General features: G+C 31.5%; 1 protein-coding gene across 3 annotated transcripts in view; it reads left to right on the forward strand.

The window, feature by feature from the left end:
• The window catches only part of LOC118198908 (voltage-dependent calcium channel subunit alpha-2/delta-1-like), a 131,066-nt gene that overhangs the window by 102,022 nt on the left and 14,979 nt on the right, over positions 1-14,065 (forward strand). For 2 of the 3 annotated variants that reach the window (XM_085815244.1, XM_085815243.1), the window contains exons 30-36: positions 4,812-4,886; positions 5,019-5,089; positions 5,489-5,567; positions 5,670-5,728; positions 6,204-6,230; positions 6,342-6,497; positions 7,261-7,376. In XM_085815244.1, the coding sequence (XP_085671370.1) occupies positions 4,812-4,886; positions 5,019-5,089; positions 5,489-5,567; positions 5,670-5,728; positions 6,204-6,230; positions 6,342-6,497; positions 7,261-7,376 (583 nt within the window). Of the gene's footprint in view, positions 1-4,811; positions 4,887-5,018; positions 5,090-5,488; positions 5,568-5,669; positions 5,731-6,203; positions 6,231-6,341; positions 6,498-7,260; positions 7,377-14,065 lie in introns of those variants that run through there. The other variant, XR_015040719.1, reaches the window with a different exon arrangement.

Below are 14,065 nucleotides of genomic sequence, written 5' to 3' on the forward strand. Positions count from 1 at the left end.
TGATAAAGTGAGGCCACATGGAGCTCTTCTGGTTGATGAATTTCTCAAGAGTGAGGATATTCGCCGGATGGAAAGGCCAGCCAGGTCTCCAGACTTCAACCCTATAGTGCATGTTTCTGATGCTCTGGGGAAGGCAATTGCAACTCGCAATTGCCTCTATCCAGGAACTGAAAACAGCATTGCGGAATCAGTGGGACCATTTGCCGCAGGTACTCATAAACTGCCTTATGTCCAATATGACATCACACTGTGAGGTCTGTATGGCTGTAAGAGGGGACTGTATCCCCCTATCAAGCCATTTTTTTGTGTCTTCTGCAACCGCTGTTTCAGACCATAATAAATTCAAAGTCCTTCAGACTCGCATGAGTCTTACACACGAACATGTGTGTCTATTGTAACTGTTGAATATTTATTTAGTTTGTATTATATCAACCTATGTTCACACCAAATTTGATTAAAATCTGTCCTGGAGATCGTAGATCAAATATGAAAATTCTCTTAATTTCTTTCACCAGCGTACTTGGAAGTTGAATTGAGCCCATCTTTTTTGAATAACCTTGCATATGTAATATTTTAATGCATAGAAGGAATCCAGTGCTTTTTAGTACCTTTCAATATTCGTCATGGCTGAGAAGACAGTAGTCGCTGAAGGTAAAAGCTATGATGACGCAGTTAACACAACTGAATGGTGTGAGGTATAGGGATGAAATCTTTATTTTCACCCATGTAAAAAGATCTTAGTAGACATTTATGCAATTATAATAATTCTTATATACACAGATACAATGTCATTTTAGACAAGTGGGCATAGTAGTGGAGATGTGTTAGCAGTAATGGAAGCTAGGAAAAGAATGATGTAATTTCTTGCAAGCAGTATTTATACCAAAGTAGATGCAATTGTAGAGCTAAATTGCTATTGGTTAATTTTAGTTACCTTTTTCAAGCATTGTTACGTAACATGGAAAGATCTCGAATTTGGGAGAAAGGATGAACTTAAGGGGGAGAAACCAAATCTAGAATAGTTAATTTTGAGGTTGCCAATTATTCTTAAAGCAGCCATCGTATTTTGTTATATCTTACATATTTACACATACACACACACACACACATATATATATATACATAAAGAAATATAATAAGAGGCTAAAAATTAAAAGCAAGTTTTTATACCCGTCCTTCGCTATAGCTGCAGGATTGAAGTAAAATAGACTTAAAGCATCTAAAGTTAAAAGTAAACTTTGCATCTAAAGCAAAGCAAGGCAATTCCTCAAAAATATTAATAATTACAGACATGTATAAGAGGTTTAACAAAATACCTAAAACAAATTAAAATAAGAATTCATAGTAGTACAAACTCTAAAAATAATGAAAATGCAAACAGGAAAAAATGTATAAGATAATAAAAATATAAATTAACCTCCTTTTACTAAAATTCCCATTCAGAACTCTGCATGGAAAAATGAATTAAAGCTTCATAAAAGTTGATTAATATGTTTTGAAAACATGTTTCCTTCTCCTGGTTTATTTGAGATCAAAAACCGAAAAAAAAAATGAATTAAAATTTCCATTAAGATATTAAAATTCATATAAAACCGAAAAATCACATCTCAAATGTACCAGGATTTTCAATACATGCCTTCAAAACACTTGGAAAAACGAATAAAATATAACATAGTGCTATATTGGCTACTCAACCCCCCACAAAACTTTACATCATGAAAAAGACCATTAAAAAAAAATCAAAATGGTCTAAAATCTTTATATGCAAATCTGAAATTCAAAAGCAAATGTATATAAAGAAAATTTTATAGAACTTACAAGAGGAATTATTGGAATTTCACAACTACAATTGTCAAATAGTATTAATTTCAGAATAACAATGATTAGAATGTTCATTTTGCTAAGTTAATTATAGAGAACAGTATTCACCAGTTTAAAAAATTACTTCATTAAAAATGTTTGTTAATTAAAACAATGCTGCAAATATTGATAAAAATTATCAGTCAGATGTTGTATAAATATATGTAGTTATATTATTTAAGCAGATTATTAAAACAAGTTTAAACAGAAAGTCAAAGCATAATTCATTCAGCTTTATAGTTTTCTGTCATTGGTCTAGGCCAGTGCAATTTTATTGCAGTAGCAACACTTATAAAAGCAGCAGATTATAAGTGTGCGGAGTATAACATAATATAATGTAGTACTTTAGAATATTTGGAAAGACTTTGCTAAGAGCATTTCTAACTTTAAAAATCTGAAGTTCGTTTTTTTATTATTATTATTATTATTATTATTACTACCTTGTACGAAGTAAAGGAAGTATGAGAAAAATTTTGGATATCATATTTCATTATTTACATATGTACCGTAATTTCCGGAAGAAATGCCGCGGCGTTTATGTGTTTAAAACTAAATTTTCAGCGGGTGCAGCGTTTCTACCCATGCGGCATTTAAGTGCACTAAAAATAAAATATTTCCTATGATGGTCATTGTACATAGTTTGGATAGCCTGCATAGACTGGTGCTGTTCCCACACAAAAGATCACTCAGTTGCTTTTTGCGAACGTTATTTTGTTTATATTCTTTCCCTTGAACAGACCTACATGCCTTATTCACCCTAAAAGAGATCTCAGAACAATAACATTCTTCCCCCTTTCAAATCAACATTCTCATGAGTTTGAATAGTCTCTCTCCTCTGCCATTCGATGAATCTTCCAGGACCCATCTTCTCCCCACCCCTGCCTTTTCTGCAATTTTTTTCAAAGGCAGACACGACTCCACCTGCCTGGAAATAACGAACTCTGACATATTTCCTCTTCAGCGTGAATGGATTTTTCTTGGCATTCTGCCAAATACAGATCCCATCAGTTTGGGTACAAGTACTTGTTGGATAGTTTTTAATTAGGGAGCGGAAAATTTTTGAAAATGTCTAAATGGCACAGAAGCTATACATTTCTTACCTTTAATTTATTTTTGAGTTATGGTTTCATTTCATGCATTTTTCTTAACTGGTATGTCATATATCAGGACTTCGGTTGAGTTTTTGCATCTATACGGCCCACGACAATGTCACGCGCAATTTAATCTATTGCGCCGTTTACGCTGATGCGTCGTTTCTGTGTAATTTTAATTTTTTTCCCGCTATTTTTCTCGAGTGCGGCGTTTCTTCCGGAAATTACAGTACATGTCTTGCGTAACTAAAAAACCAGTAGCCTCAGAATTTTGAAATTTTGTGTATGAGACTGCTATAACATGTAGTTATGCACCTCCCTTTTTTGGTTGCAATCGCCCACACCAAACATATCCACTCTGCTTTTTATCCGAATCCATGAGCTTAGGGTTTTTATACTTATATGTTGATAAATTGTACATTTTATCCTTTGAAAGTGATTGAATTATCTTGTTCTTATGTTTCAATTAAGGTTTTTATGCCTTTAATATATCTGCATGCAATAGTTGTAGAATTACCAACAATTTAAAAGTTGTTTAAGAAATACTAAGCCTAACGAAGCTGCCATTTGTTTACATTTGAAAATCTTAGTAGAATGGTGAATTAAATAAGTTTGTGCACCAATTTAGTGCCTTTTTGCCTTTGTGGGACTAAAAGTAAACTTTCAGTTTTGTACACCGAAAAATGTCTTCTTTGTAATGTAAATTTTTTTTTAAACTGTATTGCGTATTTTATACTTTTCTGTATTTTACAATTTTTAATGAAGATGTTTTGAGTTTGTGTATTTTTGCCTTACCGTGAAGTGAGAAGTGAATTAATTGAATGAGAAGTACATCTCTTGTGAAATTTTAGGAAATGAGTTTGAATGAAATGCTTTCAAAATGTGTGTAAGTTAATAGGCCATACAAAGAAGTTGTTGCTTCCACATTTTTTTTTTTTTTTTTTTTTAAATTATTGTTACTTTTCAAGGCTATTTTCTCATCTTCTCCTTTGACACTGCGTGTAACTTTCCAGATCTCTTTTCTTTTCAACATTAATTCATCTCATTAAAGTCTTTTGTCCCTACCATTTTTTTTTTTCATCCTTAAATTCAGCTGTTCTGTTTCTATATGTTCAAGCTGTATAGCTTTCTCATGTCCTATAAATCATTTAACAAAATTAAATTCTACTATGTAAAAGATGGAATATTTGACTTTTATTTATAATGTGTTTATAAAATTACTTTCAAATGCAGATTTTTATTTATAGTGTGTTTATAAAATTACTTTCAAATGCAGTTTTGCATATATGTAAGAGAAGTTTGCAGATCTTTAATATTAGGGTGAGGGAACATATTCATTATAAACAAAAATAAATAAATAAGGTCCACCAGTGCATTCCATTCTTAGGATAAAAATCATAAATTTCATTTTTGATGTTATTAAATTATTGTTCACATCAATTTATTCCTTAAGACTTCTTAGAAATTTGGGAAATTTTCCTCTGTGGTAACCTCATGAAAGTAGCTTTTATTCTGTTTTTGTCAAAAAACATGAAACATCCTTTTCTAAGCTATACCTCTATTCTTTAAACCAAAATTTCATCAAATGTCATTATAACATCTGTTACAAAAATTAGCAGCAATAACAAAGATCTTGTAAAGTAGGATTGAATCTAATAAAACAGCACTCAATATTAAGTTTTATGTTTGTGTTAATGTTTACTCAATTTTTTATTTTATTGTTCTTCCATAATTTATAAGATACCTGTATGTATTTGATGTATGTATATGTATTAAATATTTTCATTCATTTTTCAGTAAGATATTTTTATTTAAAGTATTAAATTAAGAATTCAACAACTGATTGATTGTTTATTATAGGATTATATCGTATGCTATATCATAGATGATGGGGGTTTTATTATATCTTCTAATCAAATTGAGCTGTATAATTCAGTAAGTTCTTTTTACATTTTAAATATTTCATTCGAAAAGCATTTTATGTTCTGAAGTTTTTTTAAAACATTTTAATGGAAAAACATTTATTAATAATACTTTCAGGATTTAGTTTAAATGATTATCTTTCAGACTGGGAAATTTCTTGGATATATAGATCCTCAAATAATGTCCGAATTATATGAAAAGAATATTTATAAAAGGTAAAAATAAAGAATCTTTATGACCCAAAGTGCTTTATTTTTGCTTTGTTATTTTTACCTATATTAAAAGAAATATTTCCTTTCTGGTGCTGAATTCAATGTGTGTTATTTCATATTTTTTATGTATTTAATAATTTTGTGTAGATCGTTATCTAGTTTTATTGTATTATATCCTATAGTAGTTTTATTGTTTTGGAACATTTTGACTTTTATTATTATTGTTGTTGTAATAATAAAATATTATTATTCAAATTATTATTATTATTATTATTTGTATTTTTAATATCCTATTTTGTACTTGTGTTTTTTTTTGGGGGGGAGGGGGTCATTTTTGTTTTAGTATTTTCAATATACACAGCTTTATAATGATCTTGCTTTTGACAAATCTGTCTTTAATAGGAATGAAGATATTAATTATGAAGATCGTTGCCCAAAACCAAAGAAGAAAAAAAATGCTGGGTTTAGAATTCTTGCATCTGTGCGTATTTTATCATTTAAATGATTATTACTCAAATTTGTTTTAAATTCTTAAATACTATAGATTTATATTCACTGTGAAAATTTTCTGATTTTCTCCTAGCCATTCTATTCGTCTTTGTCATTTTTGGACATTGGTTGGTTATTTGATGTTTCTGCGTGGTAAGTTTTTTTAATAGTTGCCTAACATATTTTGCATTTGAGCGTTTCCTGCAATCAAATTGAGAAATATTGGCTTTTTCCATATTTATTTATAATATTTAATGTTTAGTTTAAGGAAATGCTGATTTTTATTCTAACATATTTGTTGGCTTTCCTTGCTTTATAATAATATGTTTAGAATTTGATATAAATCTTTAGCTATCTTTAAAAATTTTTATATTTTGCCATGCCGTATGTAATGAGAAATGCTAACTTTCTCATAATAATAAATAATGTGAAATATGTCAATTTATTCTTTGGATGTATTTTGAGGTTTTGAAGTGGTAATGTGTAGTAAATTGATTTGCTATACAGATGGCATCGTAAAGACGTTTTAATAGTATGAATGTGACGTTCAAAAATAAGTGTGGGAAATATGTATTTTAAACTTTTAGTGATAAATGCAAAATGTAAACATTTTCCTGTTATTTTGCAGGTCTTATTTAAAGTATTGGTTCTTGAGGTAAGCTTATTTATTTACCTCCTTTCAAGGAAAAAGTTTGATATTTTGTGAAATATGATTGATGTTTTGGAACACTTCGCTCAATAATAAATAAGTAATTTGCATTTTCAGTTTATTTTCATTCATAAATGTTCCAAACTCTCAAGCTTTGCCAGAATTCTATGTCCTTCCGAATGAGACTATATGTACTACTCATGAAGCTCAGTATTATTGGGGTAACTGGGCATCGAGTTATGCGGGAGAAATTTCGTTCAGTAACTGCACAAGGTAAATAATGTGTAAGACTTTTTTATACTGAGTTGAGTAATAAATTAACAATTAAGTAAATTTGTGACTTGATAATGAACATACATTAGTGTTCTTTCTTATGAATGAATGGAAAAATTAAATAATTATTTTAAAATATATGGTATTGTTCTCAGCTGCTCTTTTTCAACCACATTTTAATGCTTATGATTATATACTAATACTATACTTTGTAAAGGGTGGGAGATCTTTTGACCTGTCTCTCAGGGGCCTTTCCATCAAAGCTGGGAAGGAATTTATCCCTTCTCCTATGTGAATATTGGTTACCCTCTGTGGTGCACAGCCGGCAATGTTCTTGAGGATGAGAGGGCTAAACGACTGAGCAGCGTTTTCTGATGAATGCTTAGTTAGCAAAGTGTCCAGCCATTAGAAGAAAAACATGTTCTAAAATATGATAAAACAATATACTGAAAATCTCTGCTTCCTTTTAATGATTTTCAATAAAGTCCGTATTTAAAATTTTGTAAATTTTAAAGATCATATTGGAAGTTTAAACTCTATTTATTTCATTGGAATTGTGATATCATTTGATTAGATTATTTATTATTAACCTTACTGCAATTGGTTTAAAGTATTAAAATTTTTTTATGTTAAAGGTTGTGCGTTTTACCTGAATGTTTTTTAGTTGTGGTAAATGTTAACTGTAAATGAAATAAATTTAAGTAATGTATTATTTACTGTATCATAAGCTTTTTTTTTAAAAAAATTGCATTGATTTTTACAGGTACTATTCATTAGCTAAAGTAGGAGAAATGAATATTATACTTTTGGTGACTTCAAAACCATGTCAGCTCCTGAGTTTTGAATATGTTGAACCTCTTCTACAAGCTAAAGAAGAAGGTATTTGAATGATATATATTGTTTCTCCTAATTTTTTAAAATTATGGTGTTGAAATTAGTTAGTTATGGTCTTCTCTCTTTTTGCATAGGCTGTATTCTGTATAATTGCATTCATTTAAAATTATTAATAAAAAAATCTACAATTTAAAAAACTTTTTTTAAATAAAAGGTTATTAGATTTCTGTTTGAATACACATTTTAATATGTGTTGAATGCCATGTTGCTTTACTGTTTTTGCTGTACAGGCCAACGCTATAGATATATTCAGACCTTCTTTTTTTTCAATTCAAATAGTCTGGTATTGAAATAGGCACCATCATTTTCATTAATCTTTGCCCTGTGATAAGCGCTAGGGTTTATCTAAACTCTGTTTCATGTAATTTTTAATATTGCTGACTGCAGTAATGTTTTATGATGCTATTCTTTTGTTTGAAAGTATAATTCATTATCTGAAATATACATAAAATATACAATATCATCACTATATGATCACTATATAATTTATGGTAATAATTACTCCATGTTGTAGGCTGGGTGTGTTATAACACTAGGCATTACAGATCAGTTAGAATTAGGAAAGATATTTTAGAAACTAGCCCCAGTGATCTGACTGCAGTAATGTTTTATGATGCTATTCTTTTGTTTGAAAGTATAATTCATATTTTATCTGAAATATACATAAAATATACAATATAATCACTATATAAGTCATGGTAATAATTACTCCATGTTGTAGGCTGGGTGTGTTATAACACAAGGCATGACAGATCAGTTAGAATTAGGAAAGATATTTTAGAAACTAGCCCCAGTGCATTATATGGTGTAAAAAGAAGAAGCTATCTGGCTCTAGTATTTGACATATTATGGCTTAACATTATCTATTTCAAGGGTAAATTCTAAAAATGGGCTTTAAAAACTATTAATGTCCATTTGCTTTTACTAGAGTTTTGTAAGTCTAAAGTAAGTTCAGATAGTACAGATAAGATTAAACTTATTGTTCAGTTTTAGTACAGAATCAAAACAAATATTTTCCAGTTACAAGCAGCTGTAATGAATCAACTATGCCATATGGAAATGAAAATATTTATGTAATTGTTTAGTGAACCACATGAAAAATTCAGTAATGCTGAAACAACAACAACAACAAAAAAATTATAGCTTACAGTACTTAACACACATTTCATAAAATTTGTCATATAACATTCTCATTTATTGACCTTCATACCTTTAATGCTTTTGTAATGGCCCATCAAACTAGCTGGTGTGTCTTAATAATATCTAAAATGTAACTGTTGATGAGAGCATCATCAAGGTTAAGTAAAATATTTTTTTGGATTGCTAGTATTGGAGTAAGATTACGTAAGTATTGGATTGTGAGTAAGACTGGAGATTTATTACTGCAGCAAAACTAAAGAAATTTTTAAGGATTGTCATGTGCAGTGAACATTTTAAGTTAGTTTTTGATTCTATTGTTTTAAAGAAAATGTAATTGTATGAAAACAAAGTCTTTCCTTTCCAAAATTATAGGACACAATTCATTTTGAATATCAACTATGAATGAAACTATGAATTTATCATAGTTTTATTTCTATAATACTGCCAAGGATACTGAAATGGACTGGGCATTGAAAATAATAAATTTGCTTGAAATACTTGAAAATAATTTTGCTTTTACTAGTATTTTCATTGAAATACACTGTGTATCAATTTGGAAACGAGACCGATGCTAGTTAAAACCTTGTTTTATTCAAAGTAACTTGTTCTAGAATCTATACTGTACTTTCTCCAATCTTAAAATGCATAAACTGATCGCGGGGAAGGCCTTGTCACATTTCCTGGATAGTGAGTAGATCATAAAATAGTATCCTTAGAGTAGGCTTTGTATTTTGGGAAATAGGAAGTAACTTATACAGAAATGAATCCGGAGACTTAGTGGCATAATAAAATGAAGATATATTGTTTTAGCTTAAATTTCTTTAAAAATCAGTGTCATAAGAAAACACATTATTGTGAAGGTAGTGCCAGTTATATTTTTATTGATATTCTGGCCGCAAATGATGTATTCTATGAAACAGTTATTTTGGAACATCCAATTAAAATACATCAACACTTTGGATCCCTATTCTCTCTTCCATTTGCAGTTGAAGATGATAATCCACATTATTTCGATGTGGACCAACAATTTTTTTTACTTTTGAAGACTACTGCTTTCTTTTTTTAATCCTGTTTACTCTAGGATTATACTAAAATATTTTCTTGTCACCTATAATGATACTATTAAGAAAATTAGTGTTTTTTTTTTTTTTTTTTTTTTTCTGTGACAGCAAATACACTGGTGTGCAAAAATTAAGGACGAGACGGTTTTTTCAATATAACTTTGTACAAAAGCTTTCCAAATAAACACATTTAATACCGTAAGATCCCCAATTTTGTAAGGACATGAGTAATGTAAGCAACACTTACTAAAAGAGAAATCAGAGGGCTAAAAAGAAGCTTTATTGAAAAAGTAGTATGGAGCGCAATGCGACTGAAGGCCGAAACATCCATGTGATGGGTGTCCAGCAAGAAACATCCGGTCTTTAAAGGGTATATGATCTCCCCTGACTGCTAGGCAGGTTTCACAGCGTCTGCCCATGCTGAGAATGAGAGTGTCAATGAGTTGTTGAGGCATTGCTGCCCATTCGTCTTGCAGCACCAATCAAAGCTCCGGAATCGTTACTGGTGGTATGGTACGAGCTGCCAAGCGTCTGCCTAGAAAATCCCATACGTGCTCGATGGGATTGAGATCCGGAGATCGTGCCGGCCAATCCTTACGTTCAATATCCTCACTCTCTAAGAGCTGTTCGGCAGCTACTGTGCGATGACATGGTGCATTGTCGTCCATGAAAAAGAACTGTGGACCCATAGCGCCTCTAAAAAGACGCACATATGGAAGAAGAATCTCATTGCAATAACGGGTCCCGTTGACTGAACCTGCGTCGAAGATGTGAAAGTCTGTATGACTACCAAGCATGTTGCCTCTCCAAACGAGAACACCGCCACCTCCATACCTGTCCCTTTCAATGATGTTCGAGGGATGATTGCAGCTTCCCCGCTCTCTCCAGATGAGTATGCGATGAGAATCGCTACTCAGACTGAATCTGCTCTCATCTGTAAAGAGTACTCATCCCCATTCATTGTCTCTCCAATTCCGGTGTTCCCGACACCACAGAGAACGCCTTCTCCGATGGGCAGGCGTTGGAGGTACACACCGTACAGGGCGTCGTGCAAACAGACCACCACTGTGCAGTCTTCTGGTCACGGTAAAACACGATATTGGTCGTCCAGTCGCCTGTGTCGTGTGTCTAGCGATTTCTCCCGCTGTCTGCCGCCTGTTTCTTCTGGCCTGTAAGGCAATATACCGGTCATCTGCGGGTGTGGTTTTTCATGGGCGACCACTACTAAACCCCGGATAGATGTTCCTGTGGGTTTGAAATTGTCTCTAAAGTCGTGAAACGATGCTGTGAGCAATTCCGAACTCTGCAGCCACACTTGTCACGCTGCGGCCTTCCTCCAACTTCCCAATGATTCGAACTCGGGTAAAAGCATCCAGATGTCGTCTAACAGATTGATTATTCGCTATTTCTCGCTGAGGCAGCAACTGATTTTAACTGCTATACGGCATGCAATCTTTTTGCCAGAAATACTGATCTTACACCGACAACATGCTTTATACTACTCAGAAACTTCCCCATTACGTCTACCTGCATATCTGCGCATGTGCTACCGTACATCACCTTACTTAATCTCCTGATTGGTCTTTCTGTCCGCTCTGCCTCTTCGTTCAGCTGATATGCTAATTTTTCGACTTCGTCCTTAATTTTTGCACACCAGTGTATGTTAAGTTCAATGAAGTGCCACAACACATTTGTTTTATTTCATACTCTAAAATAGCTCAGTAAGCTCAGTTTTTTTTTCAGTAAGTATTAACAAAGGAGCTCTTATTCATATCTAATTACGTAATTGGTAAGCAGCAGCACTACTTTTCATTTTATATAAATATAAAAGTCTTATAAGTCTTTTATATAAAAGTCTTATTTTCAGATTGTTATGCTATATAAATAGCAGTTGATGAAAGTATGGTATTCATAATTTCATTTTTGATATTAGCATAATCCATAAGAAACAAATATGGTTTGAAAGTTTACAAATTATGGGATTACAGCAGTTTGTCTAAAAATTAAAAAAATTGAGTCTAGTCAAAAAGTAATAATAAAAGAATAAGCAGAGCAATTCCAACAATGCAGAGATATTAATGGGTCTTTTAAAAAAATTGGTGATAGGATGAACTAATAATGAAAGGTGACTACTGCTGAGCTACTTTTAAATGCTAGAAAGCTTTCTGTTGAAAGCTTTTCTCGAATTATTAAAAAAAATTGATGGATGAATTTATGACACTGTATGAAAAGAAATAACTGTCTTATTCATAGAAGAAATTGTAACAAAGTTGTTTTTTTTTTACACTCTCGCTGAGTTTGCTGTCTCCAGTCTGCTGTTGCTCTTACTCCTGTTAGCTGTATTACTATGCACCATTTTCTTCATTTCGCACCTCCGCCATATACGATTCAATAGCAAAATTGCAAAAATTTTAAAAGCATCATAACAGCATGTGTTTAGAATTCCCAGTGCAGTGTTAAGTGTTGGTATATGTTTTTCTGCTTTTTTTCAGTCTTTTCTCAGTTCATCATATCGATTTTCAGTTATCTTGGCAAGATGGCTTAGAAAACTTTTTGTCTTTTTATTATTGATGTTTTGTGTATTAAGTTTGTTTATTAGATATCATGTTCTTTCCACTTAAGTGACATAAACTCCAATTCAACTGTAACATTGCAAAATATTTAAAAACAGGATATTGTTAGAATTTCCAACAGACACTCTTGCATGCTGGAGATAAAAATGTTTTATTCTTTAGTGTTGCCCCTGCTCACTTTCAAATCATTGATTTTGTTAATAAAAAATTCGTTAAAGTTTTACAAAATAGAAAATATAAAATTAAGGTTTCCAAGTGCTCATGTTCAGGTGGAGAAAAACATTATTTAAAATTTCATGGCTCTAGGTACCGTCATTTTTTCACAATGCAATGAACATACTTACATACATGCAAATTCTTCATTATTTAATTTCTTTAAAGATAAAACAGGACGGTAGTATTTGGTGGAAACAATTTGGGAAATGATTTGCTATTTATAGTGGATGATGCAAAATCCCATGTCGAGACAAATTCCCCCTTCGGGTTAATGCCCTTTTGGGCTAAAAGGGGAAGAAAACTAATGTATTGTTTGGTTGATGAAGCCTATATGATTAGTATGGTCATATTTTTTTGCCTTAAAATTTCCAATCAGTGTTCACTGTGTTTAATATTGGAATATATCCTAATAGAGCATAATGTATCCTACGTGCTATGTATTTTGAGTTTGGTTGTCCTTAATAGCTACCAGATATTCCCATATATATGTAAATTTTTTTTATAATTGTTTTTCTTTTTATTTTTAGGCATGATTTTCAATACCTTGAGATTATTTGTGCATATTAAAATTTAACCTATCAATTCATTTTTGTCCTTCCAGCTCTTTAAATCTTTTTCTGAGAGACTGTATTATCAGATGGACTGCATTCAGTTTCCTTTATCTGTTTCAGATTGTTTGTGAATCAAAACTTACCTTTAGCACTAAAATTGCTGAGTCATAAATGGATATGCAGTACCAAGAATTTTTGAAGGGAAAATGAGACTGATTTTCAGTTTTTGTCAGACAGAAAATGAAGAATTACTCAGAATGGCATAGAAAGCAGTTGGATAGCTATGTGAGAGTTGGCAAAGTGATTTGATTTTTCTTACATGCATTTCGTAAGGCACTTTCAGCCAATTTAAGAAACAAAAGATAATTCTAAACTACACAATTAACAGTTGGGAGAGTTCCAAAATTCTTTGAGACTGAATGATGGAGTTTTTGCAGATATAAAAATCAGAATTTTTTATTGTGGAAAATATGTGACATTTTTAATTCCACCTACAATAGAAACAGTGAATTTTATTCTAAGGACAGCTAGAAGTAGGAATTTGTAATAAAAATCGCATTTAGACTCCAAATTTTTTGGTGTGCCTTGTCCAATGTTGCCATTTTTCAGCCTTTTATCAGCTGAGCAGGGAATTTTCATACTTGTGTTGTAGATGTATAGAAAAACTGCCCTAAATTAAATAAATAAAAATTGTAAATAAATGCAATGGTATGATGTTTTGATCAGGGCTACCTTCAACTAACAATGTTCCATCCTCCCCAAAAGTGGCTTAGTATTTGAAAAAAGGCGACAAGATTTTCATCCTACCAAATATTTACCAGACATTTCAAATTAAAATTTAATTGGCTCTAATAAACTACTTTATGCATGAGAATGGTTAATAAATTACAAAGGAAGAATTCTTTTGCTGAAAAATTAAACAAACAGTAAAGTAGACTTGAACCTTCTTCAGAGAAAGGTCTCTCAGAAAAAACCTCCAGAAGATTGAATCTAATTCATTGATATGTTGAATTTAGCTGCACAGAATTTATTTCAAGTTCTTGAAATTAATGCATAGACAAAGAAAAATTTAAAAACTGATTTTGAATGAGTCAAATATATGGCAGTTTGTGTTGTTTTGTATATTTTGTTTT

Source organism: Stegodyphus dumicola, chromosome 4 (assembly GCF_044657685.1).
Source record: "Stegodyphus dumicola isolate Sdum_Otavi_A_Nest chromosome 4, ASM4465768v1".
In the NCBI taxonomy this organism is placed as follows: domain Eukaryota; kingdom Metazoa; phylum Arthropoda; class Arachnida; order Araneae; family Eresidae; genus Stegodyphus; species Stegodyphus dumicola.